The sequence below is a fragment of the Petromyzon marinus genome, chromosome 1 (assembly GCF_048934315.1).
Source record: "Petromyzon marinus isolate PM22_M1 ecotype Great Lakes invasive population chromosome 1, UKy_Petmar_22M1.pri1.0, whole genome shotgun sequence".
NCBI classification, from domain to species: Eukaryota; Metazoa; Chordata; class Hyperoartia; order Petromyzontiformes; family Petromyzontidae; genus Petromyzon; species Petromyzon marinus.
The window spans coordinates 30,260,085-30,282,474 of NC_133667.1; the positions used below are offsets into that span (position 1 = coordinate 30,260,085).

The window sequence follows — 22,390 nt, forward strand, 5'->3', positions numbered from 1 at the left end:
CCAGACAGAGCGAGGGTGCCTTCATCCAGCAGTGGATTGACACTGAGCTGTTCATCATAAATCACGATGACTTGACGGCCGCTGATACATTTTTCATATAAATGTAAAATCGCTTTAAAAAAGAATAACAACATTGCCACTAATCCTGAGAAGATCATAAAAACATACATATATACTGTAGATGACATGTATATAGCGACCGGCGGCAGACAATGAATGGGTTCCTCAATGTAGCTAAGTGACCCATCTGTGTGGCCCGCGTGTTTCTCCAGAGGCTGTTTTGCAGCAATGAGATCATATTTCGAGAGCGAGGGGCCCGCGTAGAGGAACCACGTGATGTCGATCCGTATACGTCCAGAGCAGAGCGACAGATCGATATTGTGCATATGTTTGCCTTGGGCGGGATGGCGAAGTGTAATTGACGGCGATGTGTGTGCGTCTGTGTGTTTTACGCGTGTGTGTGTGTGTGTGGGGAGCGGTAGTGTAACGGTTAGCGCGCTGCGCTACGAACCTGGCGACCCGGGTTCGATTCCCGCTCACGGCCAACACCAGTGACGATTATTTTAACCGGTCCTGGGACTCTCCTAGGTCGAGTCAGCCTCGAATTAGTACCCTGGTACGGTGTGTGAACATCGCCATAAGGAAAACAAAAGCGGCCGGGCGTGGTGCGAGCCACCCATCCCCTTGTGTGTGCTCGCTAACAGCACTTCCCCAAATAGTCTGTTAAAGCCTATATGGGGGATGTTTATTATGCCTGTGTGTGCGTCTGTGTAGGTGCGTGTACGTTTGTCTCTGAGTGTTCACGTGTGTGTGTGGACTTGTATGTCCACACCTTCGTATGTACAATGCGCGTGCTTGCCGACGATAATCACGCTCTTCCCCATCACACACCATCATCGTCACCATCATAATTCACCATCAACTGTGACTCGGCAAACGTCGTGATGGGCGGGGGGGGCTCAACTGAGAGTTCACGTGAGTGTGTCCACGCGTAGCCGCGTGCGTGTGTAAAACAGCTGCCGTACGGATCAAGCGCTCTACGCACAGACTTACCTGCATTATCAACACCAGTTGCAGCATCAGCACCATCAGCGGCAGGAGCCTTCTTCCGTCTGTGCGTCCTCTCGTCTCCGCGGCGAGCGAGCGAGCGAGAGAGAGAGGAAACGTGCGAGACAGAGACACACGGCGAGAGACAATCGAGAGTGCAGGAGGAGGACGCGTGGAACACACGACGGGCCCTTTGGCGTTCCGATCTTTGACGGACTGACAGACGAGAGGAGACGGTCGGATTGACGTCCGAGGTGTCGCGAGACTGATCGCGACGCGTAGCGCGGCCAGGGGAGCGAGGGAGGGAGGGAGTGGGAGGGAGTGGGAGGGAGTGGGATGTGATGTGATGAGAGCGTACGCGCTTGGGGGGGGGGGGGAGAGGCTACGGACTTACACGGAGGTGCGTGAACGCGTTTACACGGGGAGGAGGAGGAGGAGAGGGAGGGACAGATACGAGAAGAGTGGAGGGCGCGGTGGAGGAGGGAGGGAGGACGAGTAACAGGAGTGCGGTGTGTGGGAGGGGGGGGGGGCTAGGAGGAGGTGGGGAGAGGGGAGACAGCAGCAGCAGGAGGCAGGAGGAGGGGGGCGCGGCGAGGGGAGGGGGTGTGGGAGGAGGAGGGCAGCGGCGTTTAACAGATTCACTCGGCGTGAGCGCGATCCGCACAACTCGGCGGCGGCGAGCGAACGCGGGGTGCGATTCACGACCGCGGGCTTCTACCGCGCGCTCTTCCCCTAACACCCCCCCCCCCCTCGGCGCGCCCCCATCACCCGCACAATCGTCGTCTCTCCTTCACGCAAAGCAGGCGCGAGCACCGAGTCTATCGCCCGTGAGACTCTTCGTCATCCCCGTGAGATCCGTCGTAATCCCCGCCGCAGCCGCCGCTGTTCGCCGCTCACGTGGGGCCGCGTCGGGCGGCCGCGCCCGTGGGAACAGCTGTCACGAAAGCCCGGGCGGACGCGATACCGTCCCTGAGGTTCGGCGCGCAGTGGTCGCTCCACACGCATATAGCTACAATACACACACGCATATAGCTACAATACACACACACACATATAGCTACAATACACACACACACGCGTATAGCTAGAATACACACACACACGCATATAGCTACAATACACACACACACGCATATAGCTACAATACACACACGGACGGACGGACACGCGCTTAACGCACTCGCACACCCAACGCAACACTCGCGCACGCAGTACGAAGCCGGCGAAGAGAAGGAAAGGGGGCGGTGGGTTGCTGAACATTTGCTCCACCACCACCACCGCCGCATTACTCTTGAGCGTTGGTGATCCCCCGGCCCCTGGTTCAAGATCACATCCCATACTTCTCCTGCTCATCCCAGCATCCCCCCCACCACCACCAACCCCGCCGCCAAGATCGCAACATCTCCCGCACACATCGCCCCCCCCCCCCCTTACAACGACCCCCAGATCCCCCCTCGCAACCCCTCACTTCTTAAAGGACGCAGCGATGGAGATGTGACGGCGAACACCCGGATTGAAATTACATCAAGTTCCATCGCCATCCAGGTACCTGTCACGCGTTATTCCGACGAGTCACGTGTCGCTCTTGTCGTGACTGCCCGCTCGCGCTGCCATTGCCTCTTTGCCGTGTGCGTTGTTTATGATCTCGTAAGGTGAAATGTCGCGTGGGTATCTTCTTGTTTATCTACTGCTGGATGAGGGCCCTGTGCAGCCCGGTGCGCGATCGTGACGGTTATTTCAACCAGACGTCGGTCACGACGGCCCCGACTGATTTGTTATATTTTGATTTCAGCAGTAGAGAAAAAAAAATATTTATTTAAAGAATAACCCCACACCCACACACCATACGAACGCGCTAAGTCGCAAACGCGCAGTTATAAACGGCGTCGCATGTTCCACGCCAATGATATTAAGCGATCGTCGATGTCAATCGGGCTCTCCCGGATTTCAATTAACAAGGATGCCAGGGCCATTGCGCTCCGCTTCGCCGTGCGGTCATCGCCTCTGATGCACGCGGTCCGATACCGGGGGGCCGCGCCGCCTACGCGGCCAACTCACATCACCGCGCCGCGCTCACGACACAAACACAATATGTAATCTCTTAAATATCTGTAGAGGTGTTGTCGTCGTCGTTATTTCGACGACGTAAAATGATTCGTTTATTTTGAGTGAAACGAGCGGCGAGCATTTCTGAATCTTTTTTTTTCTTTCTAAACGCACGACCACGTGCGTCTGTATGCGGTGTGTGCTTTGCGTTAAGTTCAGTGGCAGGGGCTGAGACATTTGCCTTTTCGTCTGTTAAGTTTGTGGGGGGGCGGTATATATGCAAGTGATTGATTATTACTGCGGAGTGGTTTGATATTTGAAAATACAATTGCGTGCACGTCTGCCGAGTTACGTGTGTGTACGCGTGCGAGTGTATATCTGAATGTGTGTGTCGAATCAGTCTCGAATGAGTACCTGGTGCGGTGTGTAAAACATCGCCTCTCGGGAGACAAAGGCGGTCGGGCGTGGTTTTGCTCACGCACCCCCTCGTGTTGCCGTGCCGGCCTTCATAGGCGCTCGCTAACAGCACTTGCCCCAACAGTATGCTAAGGCTACACGGGGGATCTTTGTCTTTATCATGTGTGCTCGTGTGATGAGCGGAATTGTCGCGGTGAGAACGCGGCGCTACAAACGCGGCCACCCGAGTTCGGTTCCCGCTTTCGGCCACGGTGTGAGAATGATCTGAACCGGTCCTGGGCCTCCCTTAGATCGACGCAGCCTCAAATTAGTATCTGATGGGGTGTGTAAACATCGCCACTGGGGAGGCAAAGGTGGTGGGGCGTGGTGTTGGCCACCCACCCCCTCGTGTGCCGTGCCGGCCTTCATAGGTGCTCACTAACGGCACTTTCCCCAAACTGTTTAAGGCTATAGGGGGGATCTTTGTGCGTGTGCATTTGTGAGAGAGGAATGGAGGGTACGTGTATGTTTGACAGTGTTCGTCTGTGTGTGTGGTTGTATATATGTACGTGTGTGTGTGGTATGCGTGTGACAGTAAGGTGAAGAGTTTAAACACGCGTGTTTAATGGTGTGTCTACTTAAGCATAGACGTATCAAGTCTCGATGTTGTTTAGCGAGGTGGTGAGAACTCAAGGGACCGATACGAGTCCCATTTACTCGCGTGACCTGGATCATCGAAAGTGACAAAAAGGCACAAAAAGAACCCCCATCAAAAACAAGGCAACAGCGACGGAGCGAATAGAGACGAGGACAAAAACAACTCCGCCTTGTGACAAATCGAAAAGAGCGCACGAACATTACTCAATGCTCGGCAATAATTGGTAGTCGCGATTCAACTTTTGGAATTTGTGTACGCGTGCATGACGGAGTGTATTTATATGCGCGCGCGCACATGTTGTGGTTGCGCGTGCATGTGAACAGTGTGCGCATGTGTGTGTGTAGGAGTCCGCGTATTAACGTGAGCGGGGTTTATATCATTTCTATATGTGTGTCAGAGTGTGTTCACGGGTACCGTATACGGTTGGCAGCGGGCGAGAGAGCGAGTGTCGATACGTTAACGTATGTTGTATGTGAAGGTATACCTATGCATACATGCGTGTAAGAGTGAGTGTGTATGTATATGTTTTTTTAAGGTGTGTGTACAAGTACGTGTTCGCGGGTGAGTATGTAAGAAGCTGTATGCGAGTGTCAGAAGGGTGTATGTATGTTACTGTGAGTCAAGCTGTACGTTTGCATGAGAGTGTGAGAGTATATACGGATGGGGAGCGGTGGTGCAGCGGTTAACGCGCTGCGCTACGAACCCGGCGAGCCGAGATCAATTCCCGCTCACGACCAACACCGGTGAGGATTATCTGAACCGGTTCTACGCCTCCCCTAGGTTGACTCAGCCTCAAATGAGTATCTGGTGTGGTGTGTAAACATCGCCGCTAGGGAGACAAAGGCGGCCGGGCGTGGTGTTGGCCACCCATCCACCCCTCGTGTGCCATTCTGGCCTTCATAGTTGCTCGCTAACAGCACTTACCCCTACAGTCTGTTAAGGCTATACGCGGGACCTTTATCTTTGTATATGACTATTATGTTAGCGCATTTTTATTTACGTGTGCCTGTCTGTATAAGGTGTGTAATTGTGTGCAAGTCGGTGTGCGTGCGTTTATGTACGATTGTTTATCTGAACCGGTTCTGCATCTCCTCTAGGTCGACTGAGCCTTAAAACAATTCCCTCATACGGTGTTCAAAAACATCGACACTGGGGAGACAATGGCGGCCGGGCGTGGTGTATTGGCCACCCTATCCCTCTTCCTCGTTGTCCGTGCCGACCTTCATAAGTGCTCGCTAACAGCACTTGCCCCAACAATCTGTTAAAGGCAATACGCATGCTCTTTGCCTATTGTTTGCATGCACGTGTGTGCGTATGTATGTGAGCATTTATATGTGTGTGTGTGTGTCCACGTGTGTAGCGTACACACACGCACACGTGTAGCACACACACACGCACACGTGTGTAACACGCACACATACACGCACACTGAGGGTGGGTGGTATCTACAGCTCAGTAAATCCGATCAGGTACCATGGACAGCTCCTTCACGGCGGTCACATTGAGCGACGAGTTGATAAAGTTGACACCGTTTTTTGAAAGTAGCTTTTATTGAACGAAGTATCACCCGCCCATCCTCTCCGCGCTCTCGCCTTTTCTCCCACTTTCCTTTACATTGATTTTATACATAGAACAAATATGCATTATTATATATCAAAAAATGTAATTAATTAATTTTCGCAAGGATTACGTCAAGCCTCGTTGCTGGCGTTTCGCTTTAAATGCGCTGCTAATCCTCTCTCGGTAACCCCGTTCCCAGCTCCCCACCCTTACCTTACCCGAACACATAATCTGCTAATGTGTTTTATATAATTTTAAAAATATATATTTTTATTATACACGTGCCTCCTCCACCGTTCACACGCTGTGCAAATCGAAACAATTTAAAAATGTATATACACTTACCGGTGAATTATATTGATGCGTATTCGAAAAAATACATATACTTAGTATGTACACATAAGATTAAGACGTACATTAATAAGTACGTGTGCATGCGATAATGCTCAGCGGCGATACTTACGGACGAATTAAACAAAAGAAGAAGCTGCATGCGGATAATCATTTAGCGCTCATTGAGACGTTTGCATCAAAGACTGCAGAAGGTGTGGGCGCGCGTGGGGAGCGGTGGCGCAACGGTCAGCGCACTTTGTGCTAGAAACCACGGCGACCCAAGTTCGATTCTCGCTCGCGGCCACCAACACCAATGACGGTTATCTTACACCGGTGCTGGGCTTCTCCTAGGTCGACTCAGCCTCAAATGAGTATCTGGTGCGATGTGTAAGCATCGGCACGAGGGAGACGAAGGCGGCCGGGCGTGGTGCTGGCCACCTATGCCTTTGTGTACCGAGGCCGGCTTTCATAGGTGCTACTCGCAATGAGCACTTGCCTCAACAGTCTGTTGAGGCTATATGGGGGATATTTGTATTTGTGCGTGCGTGATCTTGTCCGTTGTGTGATATCTACAACCAGCACTCCACCACAAAGCATCAATCACTACATGTGTATATGCGTACATATGGCTCGTTACCAGAAACGTTGCCTGGTATGGGTGTAATTATATATTCGGTTATTAGCCAGTGCTAATTACGATTTTAATTTAATGTTTGTGGCCAATTCACCATCATATTATGCGCGCATTTGTTTACTTAACATCAACGATCATGTTCATAATACCATTCCTGGGCATCACCCATTCATGGCCGTTGTTATTGTTGTTGTTATAATGGACCGGGTGAGCCCGGAGAGACGATGAGACTTTCGAAAGGGAGACACTGGGTTTTGCAGAACCAAATACGATTGTAATAAATCGACACATCATCAACGCGTAGCAGTAAGCATAATAACAACGGCAAAGATGTAATCATGATAATCGCTCTTAACACGGGGAGGCCTCGAAAGACATCGGCTGTAAGCCATCATAAACAAAAACATATATAGAACCAAATCAAGGCAATTAACGGAGGCTTATCAACATGGAATGTTTACTTTGCTTACACAGAGAGCAATCAGTGCATGTGTGTGTAAAGCCCTCTCTTGATATGGATGAATAATCACTTATATGAATGTACAGCCTTTCAGTGAATCCACTGCTGGATGAAAGTCAATCCACGACTGAGAGTGGGGTGAGGGCTGGGTGGATGGGTGCACAGGGCCCGGTGTGGATATCACTCGCCACTGATGCTGCCTCTACGCCTTTCCACAGAATCGAGTTCGTGCTCGCCGCGGATTCATCGCGCGCAACGCGCTAACCACTGCACCATCGCCCCCCCCCCCATATGCGACTGCACGTAGAGCGTACACTTCTCATCACATCGTCCTATACACGCAACACACGCATATTATAATGATACAAATACAAAACACAAAGCGGCTCGATTAATTTGGAAAGCTTTCGTGCATCAGCAGCTATGCGTGACGGGGGGCGGGGCGGGGCGGGGGGGGGGAGATTCCCTCACCCCCTCCCCCCCGCCCGCCGTCGTGTCCCGACGTCCCCATCGTAGCGAAGAGGAGGAAGGAGGAGGAGAAGAAACAAAAGACATCATCACGAGAGGGAATGTGCCACGGCGCGCGCGCGCCCTCGCTCCTCTCTCACGCAACACCCGCCGCCGCTCGGGAACAAATCATTATGCGACGCGCAAAAACGAAGGCGCACTTCCCCGTGAAGGATTGCATATTGAGACAACGTTTGCTGAAATTTGTTTACATACATTATTAACTTTGCGCGCGCGCGCGCCTTCCGCGAGTCGCGCCGGGTGTTTTTGCCCGTTTATGAATTCGGCTTACTGATACATTAATTTTTAGCCCGCGGTATATTTTATTCTTTGCACCTCCTGAATTTTATGCGAAAGCGCCGCTTTACGGTATAATGGCGTGCTTTATTGAGGATGAAAATGTATTTAATTTAACCGCGCGCGATACGTCTTTCGACAGGCGGGCGAGCGAGCGAGCGGACGAGCGAGCGGGCGGGAGGGAGGGAGGTGGGCAAGAGGGGAGCGGAGGGGGGAGAACGAGGGAGGGAGCAGCGGACGAAGCAACGAAAAATAAACCCGTGATTTGTTAAGTGACCGTGAGTGAGAGAGAGAGAGAGACGCGATCACAAAAACCCACGGACATCGCTTACTCCCGTCTCGCCATGGAAGCCCTCTCGGGTCACATGTCTGCTGCGGGTGGACCGGGTTGTGGGCCGCACCCGCAGGGCGCTCCCAAATCACCCGAAATGCGCCTCATGGAGCCGCACTACGGAGGCGGTCGCGGGGGAGGACCCTCGCTCAAACCCAACCAGGTCCGCGAGGTCACCCTCTACGGAGTCCCCATCGTGTCACTCGTCATCGACGGCCAGGAGCGCCTGTGCCTGGCGCAAATCTCCAACACGCTGCTCAAGAACTTCAGCTACAACGAGATCCACAACCGGCGCGTGGCGCTGGGCATTACCTGCGTGCAGTGCACGCCCGTGCAGCTCGAGGTGTTGAGACGCGCGGGCGCAATGCCCGTGTCGTCGCGCCGCTGCGGAATGATCACGAAGCGCGAGGCCGAGCGGCTGTGCAAGTCGTTCCTGGGCGAGTGCGCGCCCCCACGGCTGCCCGAGAACTTCGCCTTCGACGTCTCCCACGACTGCGCCTGGGGCTGCCGCGGCAGCTTCATCCCCGCGCGCTACAACAGCTCGCGCGCCAAGTGCATCAAGTGCACCTCGTGCGGCCTCTACTTCTCGCCCAACAAGTTCATCTTCCACTCGCACCGCACGCCCGACGCCAAGTACACGCAGCCCGACGCCGCCAACTTCAACTCGTGGCGCCGGCACATGCGGCTCACCGACAAGAACCACTCGGACGACCTCCTGCACGCCTGGGAGGACGTCAAGGCCATGTTCAACGGCGGCTCCCGCAAGCGCACGCTGCCGCCTTCCTCTAGGATCTCCGGCGGCGGAGGAGGAGGAGGCGGAGGAGGAGGAGGAGGCGGTGGAGGAGGCGGAGGAGGAGGTGGCGGCGGTGGCTCGGGACGCGGGCATGGATTTGGCCTGGGTCCCATGCTGAGCCAGACCATGGCCGGGGGCCCCAAGCGCTTGCGGCCGTGCGACGAGGACGAGGCGGCCGCGCTGGGCCTGGCCGAGGGCGTGCGCAGCTACCCCGTGATCCCCGTCCCCAGCAAGACGTTCGGCAGCGTCCTGCAGAAGCTGCCCGCGCCCGTCTTCCCCAGTCCCTACGGCTTCCCGGCATTCGGCCTCTGCCCCAAGAAGGACGACGCCGCCTCCGCGGCCGCGGCGGCCGCTGCCGCCGCTGCCGCGGCCGCCGCAGCTGCCGCGGCCGTCGGACCCCCTCCACAGCAGCCCCCCAAATACCCAAACTTCTCGGGCATCTTCTGGCCACCCCACGGTGGTCTCAAAGACGCGGTGGTCTACCCGTCCTTCCACATGTTCTGGCCGACTCGCAACGGCGCCACTCTGAGCGCCGTGCCCGGATACCCGCAGCTGCAGCCACCGCCCGCGCTACAGCAGCAGCAGCAGGGAGTGCTGCTATCCGAGGCGCACAAGCGGCACGGGGAGCAGCAGAGAGGCGGGGGAGACGGCTCGGAGCAGAGCGACATCAGCTTCGCGGAGAGCGAGCACTCGCGGCACGAGGACAACCGCTCCGGGGAGGAGACGCGCGCCTCCTCGCTGGGGGACGGGCACCTCGCGGCGTCTCCCATGCGCAAGCAGAGCGCAGCCGGTGCCGGCGCGACCACGAGCTACCTCTCGGCCTTCCGGCCCGTGGTGAAGGACGCGGAGAGTTTCGCGAAACTTTACGGCAACCGCGACACGTTCGGCGCTGGCGGCATCGGCTGCATCGGCGGCGCGGGGATCCTCGGCGGTGTCGGTGGCGGTGTCGGTGGCGGGGTGGTGGTGGTGGCCGCCGGGGGAGGAGGAAGAGGTGGTGGAGGAGTAGGCGGGGTGGGGAGGCACTGCGTCTTGTCCCCGGACCTCCTGAGCGAACCCTCGTCCTACCACTCGGAGATGCTGAGCGACGGCGCGTGCAGTGAGGCTGAGAGCGAGCAAGACGTGGACGTGGAGTCTCACAAGCAGACGGAGGCGGAGGACGAGGTGGAGGAGGAGCTCCTGCCCCAAGACGACGCCGTGGAGGTGGACGAGGTGACGGCGGTCGGGGAGCGCGCGTTCTCCCACCATCACCACAACCATCATCATCATCAACAGCAGCAGCATCAGCAGCAGCAGCATCATCAGCAGCATCAGCAGGTGCCGGAGGAGAGATGCCCAGCCACGTCGCTCCGGGTCGAGGCCAGCCCGCCAGAGTCGCGCTTCCGCGCGGACCTCTCCCCCGAGAGAAGCGACCGGGTGAGTGGGCCGTGTGTGTGGTGCGGGGGACTCCCCTAGGTCGACTCGGCCATTAACGTGTACCCGGTGCTGCGCGTAAACATCGACAGTGGGGTGATAAAGGCGGCTGGGTGTGGTGTTGGCCACACCATAGCCCCTCCAAGGGTCCTCGTTCGTAGCACTTGCCTCAACAGTACGATAAGAGCTATACGGGGGAACTTTGTCTTTGCGTATGAGAGGTTCTATGTGCGTATGTCTCGATATCTGTGTGTGTGTGTGCACGCGTGTGTATACGTGCACGCGTGTGTGTGTGTGTGTAATTGTGTGTGTGTGCGTGTCGGCCTTCATAGGTGCTCGCTACCAGCACTTGCCCCAACAGTCTGTTCAGGCTATAGGGGGAATCTTTCTCGTTGTGTGTTACAGATGTGGAGGAGCGGTAGCGTGGTGTTTAACGCGTTGCGCTACGAACCCGGCAGAGGCCCGAGTTGGGTTCCCACTCATGGCCAAAATGAGTGGCGAATATCTATAACCGATCCTTCGCCTCGCGTAGGTCGACTCAGCCTCAAACGGGACACCCGATGCGTAGTAAACATCGCCACAGGGGAGACAAAGGCGGACGGGCGTGGTTACTGGCAATACACCCCCCCCCTTCGTGTGCCGTTCTGGCTTTCATCGGTGCTTCTCGCGAACGGAATTTACCTGCCCAGGTATCTTGTTGAAGGCGACATGGGGAGACGTTCATCTTTGTTACCGGTGCATCCCACACGTGTTACACTTCACACATTCGTCGCGATGGGGCGCCGGCTTGACGTGCCTTGTCAGGACATGTGTCCACGTGTGTTGAACTTCTTTGGCACCGTACTGATCGGAATAGGGACATCCATACCAAGTCAGTTGCTCGACGAGATGCGAGAGAGAGAGAGACAGCAACCCATGGTGAAGTATGGTCAAAAAACTTTGCGCGACTCGTTCGCACGCAGCGATGCTTTGATTAATTATTCCTCGCGGATGATGATGATGATGATATTGACGATAACGCCGATGCGTGTGTTGAGGTGTTCATCATTTTTGCGTGCATAGCGCCGACCAAACGTTAAATATCGCGTCTTGCATCAGTCCGCGTATGTGCGCATGCATGCGCACGTGTGTACCCTTATAAGCGCACGCTATGCGGATACACGCGCGCGTCACTCTGAAGAGTCTGCAGTTACAGATACTCGTACGTTTGCGCGTGCAAGTTGTTTACCGTGCGTTGAGTTTGTACGCTACACCCGTGCAAGAGTTTAAATGTCTCGCGTAATATTTTTCTTGACTTCCCCCCCTGCGCCGGACTATTCTAGCAGCGAAAGTAGCTGCACATCCTACGGGCCCCGCACTTTCAAGGGCCCCGCGCTAAATGCTTTCAAGCTATCGATTCCGGTTCGGTGATTCTGCACTTGCTCTATTACTATAGTACTATACCGCCCTCAACTTTCACGAACGACTGGATGTTCAAGGTTAGCGATTTGTATTATTATCTGGCTGTATAGAAAATGAAAAAAATGCAATTACTTTACTGTGCAAGTAAAAAAAATTGTGTTTTAATATTTACGTTTTTTTTTATTTAGGGCCCCTTCATAACAACATATGCTACAGGCCCCGCAACTACTCACAATCCGGCACTGCTTCCCCCACTCCACCCATCCACCACATCCCCTGCGCCCCCCCCCCCCTTCAGACCCCGACACCGAAGGGGGTAGGGGGGGTGGGGGTAAACATTTTTCCGGAGCCAAGCCCCGGACAGCTCAGGGGGTGAATTGACACGAGGCATCGGCACGTGTGTGTGTGTGTGCCGCGTGGCGCTAGGCCTCCCACCCTCGCCGTGCGCCGTGCCGGCCTTCGTAGACGCTCGCCAACAGCACTTGCCCCGAGCAGTCTTCGAAGGCTATAACGGGGTGGGGGGGGGGGGGGCGACTTTGTCTTTGTCGTGACAAGTTGTACGTCGTCGTCTCCACGTGGGTTATCTCGCGACGCGTGTGTGCGTGAGCGTCGTCGCCACAACACGGATTCTACCGCCGCGTGTACGAGGCTGTCACGCGCGTTACTCGCTCGTCGCGTGAACCTGGCGCGTGTCGCCCTCGCTGCGCGTACGGGGGGGGAGTGGGATTTGTGAGTGGGGGGGGGGAGTTCGTCTCTCGCAGCTTTCATTCACTTTCAATCGGCTCTAGCGTCACACTCCACCGGAGGCGAATTACTTGGTTCACCGATGATGGACAACCCTGTAGTTTTGTATTTGTGTGTGACGCGTTTAGACACGACACTGAACTCGCGCCTGACTTCTCGCCCTGTGAGTGGAAATCAATCAAGCCTGTGCGACCTTGTTTGGGGGGCACAACATTCTAACTGGTTTGGGTTTTATGATAGAGATTGTTTGGGTGTGATCGCGTAAACATGTAAATGTGTCGTTAAAACCCGCCACCACCCGACACAGCCAACTAGTAAGGTTTGTCACGTAAGCAGAACGTGGCCAATTCGTCACTAGTACAGCACACTGGTGTGTTGGAGAGCCAAGCCACAACATTTACAATCAGAGTACGACGTTTCGCCAGTAATTGCAACTAGCTTCATCAGGCGACAGCCAGATTTGTGCAGAAGTCCACCTGTTTTGTTCCTTATATAAAGGCGTTGATGTGGTGACATCGGAAGTTAATACTCACAGTCTCTAACTGTGAGTGTTAACGCGATTATATTTACGCCAAATTTCAGAATTACAGGCCCTCTAAGAACATCATTATAATGTACGGCAGTCAATGAATCAATGCACACAAGAGGGGGGGGGGCGGTAGTGTAGCGGTCAGCGCACGGCACTACGGACCTGACCACCCGAGTTCGATTCCGGCTCACGGCCAACATTGGGGACGAACATCCGAAGCGCGTCTGGGGCCTCCCCTAGGTCGACTCGGCATTTAAAAAGTTCCCGGTTGCCCTGTGTAAGCAAAGCCGGCCGGAACTTGGCGCTGGCCTCACACCCTTCTGATGTGGCGTGCCAGCCTTCATTATTTACTAACAGCCCTTGCCACGATGGACTGCTAAGGCTACACGGGGAGTCTTTGTAAATACATACAGTGGGATATATATTTATCTGGGCATCGCTATCATCAGAGCGCTCGATAATTATATAAATGTTTAGTTGTGATCGACACGTCCCATTATACTCATGAGGGTCGATAACATCGGCACCACGTCATCGCTAGTCGTAGTTTGTATTGACTACTGACCGCCACGGCAGTGCGGAATTTCAACCGCTGCCTCAGGCCCGCGAAAACAGACGAGCTTCCCCCACTTTGCTCCGTTTAGTCGGAGACTCTTTGAACGTGACTGGGATTCCGTAAACATTCATCCAACAATGTTTAAGTCGGATAACTTGGTCTGGGAGGTGAAGCGGTGGCCGCAGTGGTTAGCACAGGCCAATTCCTGGCCACGGCCAAAATCATTAGCTCATGATATCTCACCCCACCCCCGCAGCCCCACCTTCAGCAATCTGCAATGACCAGCGTGGTGAAGTATGGTGAAACAGCGTCTATGACTGATACGACGTGGAAAGTCCTTCATCTAGCAGAGGACTGGAAAACAGCCGTGAAATATAAAAATGTCATTATCATAATGTACAGTACCGTACCATGCACTTGGTCTGTTTGCAGTGTTGATGAAGGAATATGGTGTATGTGCTTAGGTACGCATTACACACATTGTGACGGTGTAAATATATGCCATCATCACCAGCGGCATCATCGTGAGCCATGATCGATCCACTGCTGTAACTATTAACACATTTTTTTTATTTGATCAGTTAAGGCTCACTAAGTTATACACATCTCTTTTTCAAACGTGACCTGGCCACAAATGATAGCTCAACGAAGTGGCTTATCGCGTGGAAATGTACAGCAGCCAGATAGTCTTAAACGCGTGATATTGTTTCTAAATTTGGAGGAGGAAAACCGGAGGACCCGGGGAAAAATCCACTCGACCACAAGGGGGAGGGGGAGAGGAGAGATGCAAACTCCAAATATACAGCAGCAGGTGTCAGGGTCTGGATCGAACCCACGACCTCCCGTATGCCAGGCGAGGTAGTTGACATCTCGCCGACGTGGCGCCCTCCCCGTGTGGGGTTTCCCCAGGCCGTGGCCAGCTCTCACGGCCACGCGACAGGTCCACATCGCTCCATCTCCTCGGTGTGGACGTCCCCCCTCGTGCGTTGTTTCCCATTCCCTATTTGCTGCCGCCAACCCCGTCGTTAGTCCCGACCACCGGACATCATCACGAACGTCATCAACGTCATCAACATCATAAACATCATCGTAATCTTTTTTGTTTGTGATTTTTTTTTTAGTTCTGGTGCAATTTATTAATTCGTTTATAATTTTCGGTTTTGTTTAGTGGTATGGTTTTAATTTTGCTTGCTAGTAGCTGTATATGGGAATTTAGTTTTTCTATATATAATTAATGTGCAGCGTTACGGCATGCTATTAGCATGAATTACGCTATAAAAAATAAAATAAAAAAGTATAATTATTATCTCGCGGCGTGCCTTGCCCATGCCCACTTACATCCAACAGTCAATACCTGTACCGTACAATGTAATCACATGTACATATGCGTCTAATTACAGACGTGGATATAGGAACTTGCATATTTAATATCACGCGTGACGGCATCAATGATGATAATGTCACATCAAACTGTGCGTTGTCATTTAAAGTCCACTGTTAAGATTCCGTGAGTGAACACGGACTCGTATGCCACGTATAAAACAGAGCGTGTACCCTCTAGAGTGACGGTGTACACACTTTGCGACCCGATTTAATGAATGATATCAGCTCTCGTGAGCTCACAGAGAAGTGTTAGAAAGTAGAATAATTTTTTTATATTTACGGGGCGATTTAAGATGCAATCCGACGGCGTTCAGTGAGGAAGGCGATGGAATGGATGGGAGGGACAGGGCCTGGGAATGGAGCTGATCTTGCAGAGGGTAGGTAAGGCAGAGTAAGGTGGGACGTGATGGTGAGTGAGGGTGTCTGATGGGTGCAACGTGGACAAGTGTGAGCCCTGGTGGATGCTCATAGCCCCAAAAGTGATGACACGCGGAGGCTGATGGGTTTCACTGGGGCGCCACGGTGGCTAGGAGATGTTAACTACCTCGCCTGGTATACAGGAGGTCGTGGGTTCGATTCCGATCCTGACGCCTGCTGTATATTTGGAGTTTGCGGTCTCTCTCTCTCATCATAATCACGGTGTCTAGGAGATATTAACTACCTCGCCTGGTATGCAGGAGGTCGTGGGTTCGATTCCGATCCTGATGCCTGCTGTATATTTGGAGTTTGCGGTGTCTCTCATCATCATCACGGTGGCTAGGAGATGTTAACTACCTCGCCTGGTATGCAGGAGGTCGTGGGTTCGATTCCGATCCTGACGCCTTTTGTATATTTGGAGTTTGCGGTGTCTCTCTCTCTCTCTCATTATCATCACGGTGGCTAGGAGATGTTAACTTCCTCGCCTGGCATGCAGGAGGTCGTGGGTTCAATTCCAACCCTGATGCCTGCTGGATAGTTGGAGTTTGCGTATCTCTTTCTCTCTCTCATCATCATCACGGTGGCTAGGAGATGTTAACTACCTCGCCTGGAATGCAGGAGGTCGTGGGTTCGATTCCGACCCTGATGCCTGCTGGATAGTTGGAGTTTGCGGTGTCTCTCTCGCTGTGGCCGCGTGGATTTTTCACCGGGTCCTCCGGTTTTTCCGCTCCACATTTAGAAACGTGCGTTATAGAACACTTGGCTGCTGCTATAATTTTCCACCGTATAAGCCACTTCGTTGGGCTATCATTTGTGAGAGCCAGGTCGTTTATGAAAACAAATCTATACTAGCTCAGTGGGCATTGCCTGGTAAAATGAATAAAAAAAAATCGTTCCACGGGTTTAGTTCAAGAGATCACTCATTGGGGAAGGATCGCCCTGTGGAGTGTGACGCTCAGGCTGATAAAAAGCGGTAGAACGTGCAATTTACGTGTAAAAAAAACCCCCCCGATATTATACGAACACACGCGTAGGTCGACTCAGCCTTAAATCCAAGTACACTGGCTGGTGCCGTCGCCGTGTGAACATAAAACGCCGAGAAGACAAAGACGGCCGGGGGAAAATATACATATACTGTCTGCGTTAGTCGTACTGCGTGCAGTGATGCAGCTTTCCGCAAGCCTAATCTAGGTGCTCGCGAACAGCGCTTGCCCATGCAGCCTGCAGCGCTCATTAGTGGACTCTGAATTGCTGTACCACATCCGTCTTGCGTATGTGCGCTAATCACTGCTGCGTAGGACACGTATACAGCATAGTAGTAGTAGTAGTATTATAGTTCTTAGTGTTATCTTTTATTTGTTTGTACCAAGCTTCAAATGTACTCTACTCGTGACCGGTAACAGTCGGTGTCGGATTATCCTCGGAGCAAAAGTAGCTACATGTAGTAGCAGCTACTACATATGTAGTAATTATAATATTAAAATATGCTCAAAATGTCCCCCCCCCCATATATTGCTATAAAATAGATTTCTATTTATATGATTGTGGTTATGGTTATACTTTATTAATCCCTAATCTCTGCCATTACATACAATGAAACAAGAAAGGGTTAAAAAGGAAAAAAAACAGAGCAATGTAATACAATACACTATTAGACATTATTGTAAAAAAAATAATCCATCCTATGTGTTAGTGAATTTTGTAATATTTTAGGCAGAAAATTCGTTTTCAAATTTAGATGTTTTTTTTTTTTATGGGGGAGGGGGACCCCCAGACCCCCTGGAAGATTTGGTCCCCCACAATGTTGACTCCATGGCTACGGCCTTGGTAGTAGCTACTACATATGTTGCATATGTTACAGGCCTCGCACTAGCTACTACATATGTAATAGCTACTAGTAGTAGCTACCGAAACTATGTAGTACCGAAACTATGTAGTAACTATGTAGTAGATGCGGGCCCCGCACTTTCAAGGGCCCCGCGCTAAACGCTTTAAAGCTATCAATTCCGGTTTAGTGATTCTGCACTTGCTCCATTACTATAGTACTATACCGCCTTCAACTTTTATGAACGACCGGGTGTTTAAGGTTATCGATTTGTCGTATTATCTGGTCGTATAGCAATTGAAAAAATACAATTACTTTACTATGCAAGTAAAAAAATTAGTGTTTTAATATTTACGTGTTTTTTTTTATTTAAGGTCCCGTTATAACAACATATGCTACAGGCCTCGCACTAGCTTAATCCTGCACAAGCAACAGTAGCCGCTTTCTGTCGACTTTAGCGTCACACTCTAGGGGAGGCGTATCACTTGTTCCCACCGATAGCGGGTGGAGATGTGTTTTGTTACATTTCTATGGGGAGCGGTGGCGCAGCGGTTAGTGCTGCACTACACTGCGAACCCGGCCACCCGAGTTGGATTCCCGCTCACGGCCACCGACACCGGTGTGACGATTGTCTGAACCGGTCCTAGGCCTTCCCGAGGTCGACTCAGCCTCAAATGAATTTCTCTGATGCGGTGTGTAAGCATCGCCGCTGGGAAGACAAAGGTGGCCGGGCGCGGTGTTGGTCACCCACCCCTTCGTGTGCCGTGCCGGCCTTCATAGATGCTGGCTAACAGTCTCCTAAGGCTACACGAGGGAACTTTGTCTTTGTGATATTTGTAAGTTGCGTATTTGTTGCGCGATTCTCGGGGGGAGTGTGTAACTTCAGGCTGAGAGGCAACTCGCTCCGAGTTGTGAAACCACAGTTTCACCTCCGCTCCGTCAATTCCTAGAGGGCGCAATTCTTTTTATTTTGTATTTTTGCGATTTAGTTTCGTTTTTTCTCGTTGTGCATAAAGACTCGGCTATAAATATAGTTGTGCCACATTTCAGTGTTCCGTGTCCTTCCAGAACAAACAATAGAAGTTGCATCAATCGGCTCATTCAGTCGCGACTTTGTGCACTCCATACACAAGAGAGTATTGTTTAGTGAGATGAGGATGTCACAATTATCGATTCAACTAGACACTCGGTATGGATCACTATGATTCCACGTGATACACCATACTAATAATACTTATATATATAATCCGTGCCTCGAGTTTCCTGGCTAGCCACTGGCTGGGCTTCTTTACACCCCAATAATAACGATCTCGTCCGTGGCTGCGGGTCGTTGCTACCGAAACTAGCTGGGTAACTGGCTACACGGGGTTTTCCGCGTGAAATAAAATTTAGATTTATTTGAAAATTGTTACGGCGGAAGAAGAAGGAGCAGAAGAAGTTTGGAAGTCGATTAATAATAACAATAATCGATAGCGATACCAAAGAGGGCGAAGTAACAGATACAAAAGACTGACGACAACTCTCTTCGAAATTGCTCGAAAATTTTCCGTCAGCGCGACGCTGCACTCGGAAGCCGGCCACCCAAGTTCGATTCCCGCCCACGGCCAACACCGGTGACGATTGTCCGAACCGGTCCTGGACCTCCCCTAGGTCGACTCAGCCTCAAATGAGTGCGATGTGTAAGCATCGCCACTGGGGATACAAAGGCGACCGGGCGTGGTGCTGGCCCCTTGTATGCCGTGCCGGCCTTCATAGGTGCTCGCGAACAGCACTTGCCCCACAAGTGCGTAGAGGCTATTATACGGGGGATCTTTGTCTTTGTTGTCACTGCTTCAGGTGAATGCAAACCAACCTCTTCCTACACTTATAGGCTGATTCAGGCCACATTCCCATGATTGTGTTGATGATGTACACATGATACATATATACTGTACATAGCCTCTAAAGTATTCACACCGTAGCCGATACAATATATGGATATCTTAAATACAGCCGACACACCCTATACCTATACAAATAATTTTATGCGTTGCATATAGTGCACAGAGTACATACGTAACCTACACGACATGCGATAGCCCTATACAACGTGTTACAAACACACGACCACAGTTTTGACAAACGTGTAAACATACGTACACACATACACCACACAAAGGTTGCACTAATTTCCTATGCGTGCGTACACATGGTGTACTCACGACATTGCGGGCGCATGGGTCAGCATGGCGCACGCACGCGTAAGGTGCCCCTATCGATATCTGTTTACTATGACAGAAGGGATGTCGCCCGAAACGTCGCGTCTCGTATATATGTTCCTTTGAAGGCCACAGTTGACGAATGAGTTGAGTTTTTTTGTATCCGCGCGCGTGTATGTGTGTGTGTGCTGTGTGTACGCGTGTGCGTGCGTGCGCGCGTGCATGCTCGTGTGCCCGTGTGTGTAGGGGAGATCAAATTAGCTGGCAGCGGCTCTATAAGTAAGGGTAGGCGCCCTTATCTGTCAGAAGCTCCGCGCTTACAACTCTGCCGCGTTTAGCATATAGATGGAATCCAAGGCAAAACAGCGAGAGAGAGCGGGCGGGCGGGCGGGCGGGCGTAGGAGAGACAGACACACACAGAGAGAGGGGCGTCCTTTATTTAAGCCCAGGTGAGAACCCTCTGAGACTGACAGAAGTCGCCTTTTCAAGTGGAGACCTGGGGAGAAGAAAATAGCACCGTACACAAACGTGCCTTGGGTTTCAGCAGCTAGGCTCGCGCGGGCTAGAAATGTTAAGCAACTTAAAGAAACATTTGTTTTAAAAAAAATCCCCCGTAAATACTAAGGGAATCGAACATCACACGCTAAAATACCAAACTATATTCGAAAAAAAAGTTTTGCTGGCTGTCGTGCGGGTGGGCAAACTGCACGGTGGTGACGTCAACGCGCAAACTTGCGTGATTACGTCAGCCGCCACGTCGGCCGTGTGTCCCGCGAAAAAGCGCGCGAGGCGGTGCGAGTCGTGAAATATTCAATTTGTTTAAATCCCTTTGTACACGAACTTGAACGAATGAAGACCTCCCCGTGCCGTGATCGCCATGCGATTATTTCACTGTAGGTCGGCGCGTTGGTCATTTGCGGGTCGATGAAGTTGATCAAGGGGGTTGTTACGATATCACTTCGCCACTGATGTTAGCCGTGAGGTCGGGAATCGAACCGAGGTCGCCGGGTTCAGAATTCAGTTCGCTAACCACTGCTTTGCAGCGCTTGACCCCACACTAGTGCTGTAATAGAATAACAATTAATTTTAAGTACGCATATATATGTATGCATACAAAAAAAGACAAATATTTCCGGTATATCCTTAACAGACTGTTGGGACAAGTGCTGTTAGCAAGCACCTATGAAGGCCTGTACGGCACACGAGGGGGTGGGTGGCCAGCACCACGCCCGGCCGCCTTTGTCTCCCCAGTGGCGATGTTTACACACCGCACCAGGTACTCATTTGAGGCTGCATCGGCCTAGGCGAGGCCCAGAACCGATTCAGATAATCGTCACACTGGTTTTGGTCGTGAGCGGGAATCACACGCGCACACACACGCGCACACACACACACACACGCGCACACACACGCGCACACACACACGCACACACACACGCACACACACATAAGATTCGTTACTCAGGAATGACTCAGTTTGTGGACTCTTTTTTTCAACAGGGTTCCGAAATGCGATATTCGGCCAACGTAACTGATGAGTGTTGAAATCCAGAGTGCCTGTAGAGGAAGAAAAAAAGACCCCACCACCACCACCACCGCCGCCGCCACCCACGAGGGCGTATCTAGGGTGGGCTACGTACGGCGCGAAGGAAGTTCAACATACTCGCATAGCAAACGTGACACTCGACACTTCCACGTGCAGGCCTCACTCCTCGCAGTCTCGCAGCCTCGCGCCGACAGATTCCCGGCAAGCAAATGCCATTTGGAGATTTGCTTGCCGCAGATCACCCCACCCCGACGCCTTGAGCAGGATGATAATCCCGCTTAGCTTTCTGCCGAGTTCCAGCGAAATAAATCCGCTGTTCATTTTGTCGAAAAGGAAACAACTCCTGCTCGGGTTTTTTGTTTTTGGGGGGGGGGGGGGGCGGGGCGGTGGCTTTGGCACTGGGGTCGGAGAGAGGGTGGCGAAGGTGTGGGGAAAGGCAATTTGACCGTGAGGACGGGGGCTACGGGAGCCGGGGGGGGGATTAAGGGGGGACGGGGGGGGTAAGGCAAAGGGGGGGGGGCACCGTTTCGTTCCAACCTCCAGTTTTGTTTTGTTTTAGGGGGGGGGGGGGGAGAGCGGAATTTGAAGTCGGACATCGTGAATAATTTCCGCTGTCAGTGGCCGAACGTGTCCCTTGCCGCGGGCCACTGGAATACCCTTCTCATCCACTAATGGAGCTGGTAAACGGTATGCAAATGAGAGTGGGAATAAATTCGCGATCCTTAAAAAAAAAACCATGGCATCGCCACTGCGCCACTGATCGTCTCCGGCGTGACTCCGAGCCATTGCAGAACCCCACGCGGTCGAAACACCGTGGACGTTAATTAAGATTTTGTTCATAAAATATTAATGGGGGAAAAAAAAACATTTGGTACGTTTTTTTTGTACTTGGTTAACAAAAAAAAATACGATGATGACCATCGGACGGAGCACGCGCACCAAGGCTCGTTTGTGAACTTCACTCCTCGCCTCTGTGTGTGTGCGTGTGTACTGAAATGTACGGTTGTTTTATTTGTCGATTATTGTATTAGCTCTTGCTTAAGATTGAGTTGTAATGTCTAATACAGTATATATTTGTGCAGTACTAGTGCATCGCGAGTATATTTCTCGTGATGCACATAATACTCGTATAATCATCATATCATTAACTATAAGATACTTTGTCAAACGGGTATCGAGCGTTTCCCCCTTGCGCACGTGGCTTTTCTTCGAGTGCCCCGCTTGTATAACACACACACTCATCATTAATTGGGCTGAAATCATATTCAGGGGCCGTACATAAATGACGTCACACACCTAGGGGGAGGGGGTTGAGAAAT

General features: G+C 52.2%; 1 protein-coding gene and 1 long non-coding RNA gene across 9 annotated transcripts in view; one reads left to right on the plus strand and one right to left on the minus strand.

Annotated features, from left to right (window-relative positions):
- LOC116939758 (uncharacterized) overlaps positions 1 to 1,396 on the minus strand; it is a 35,258-nt gene extending 33,862 nt beyond the window's left edge. For 2 of the 6 annotated variants that reach the window (XR_012941648.1, XR_012941643.1), the window contains exon 1: positions 1,054 to 1,392. This is a non-coding gene — a long non-coding RNA (uncharacterized LOC116939758). Of the gene's footprint in view, positions 1 to 1,053 lie in introns of all 6 variants that reach the window. The other 4 variants (XR_012941650.1, XR_012941645.1, XR_012941646.1 and 1 more) reach the window with 3 other exon arrangements.
- A 302-nt stretch (positions 1,397 to 1,698) lies between these two features.
- The window catches only part of SKOR1 (SKI family transcriptional corepressor 1), a 42,884-nt gene continuing 22,192 nt past the window's right edge, over positions 1,699 to 22,390 (plus strand). Inside the window, exons 1-2 of one of the 3 annotated variants that reach the window (XM_032948572.2) lie at positions 1,699 to 2,592; positions 8,081 to 10,475. In XM_032948572.2, the coding sequence (XP_032804463.2) occupies positions 8,283 to 10,475 (2,193 nt within the window). In that variant the 5' untranslated portion in view covers positions 1,699 to 2,592; positions 8,081 to 8,282. Of the gene's footprint in view, positions 2,593 to 7,596; positions 10,476 to 22,390 lie in introns of those variants that run through there. The other 2 variants (XM_032948554.2, XM_076066839.1) reach the window with 2 other exon arrangements.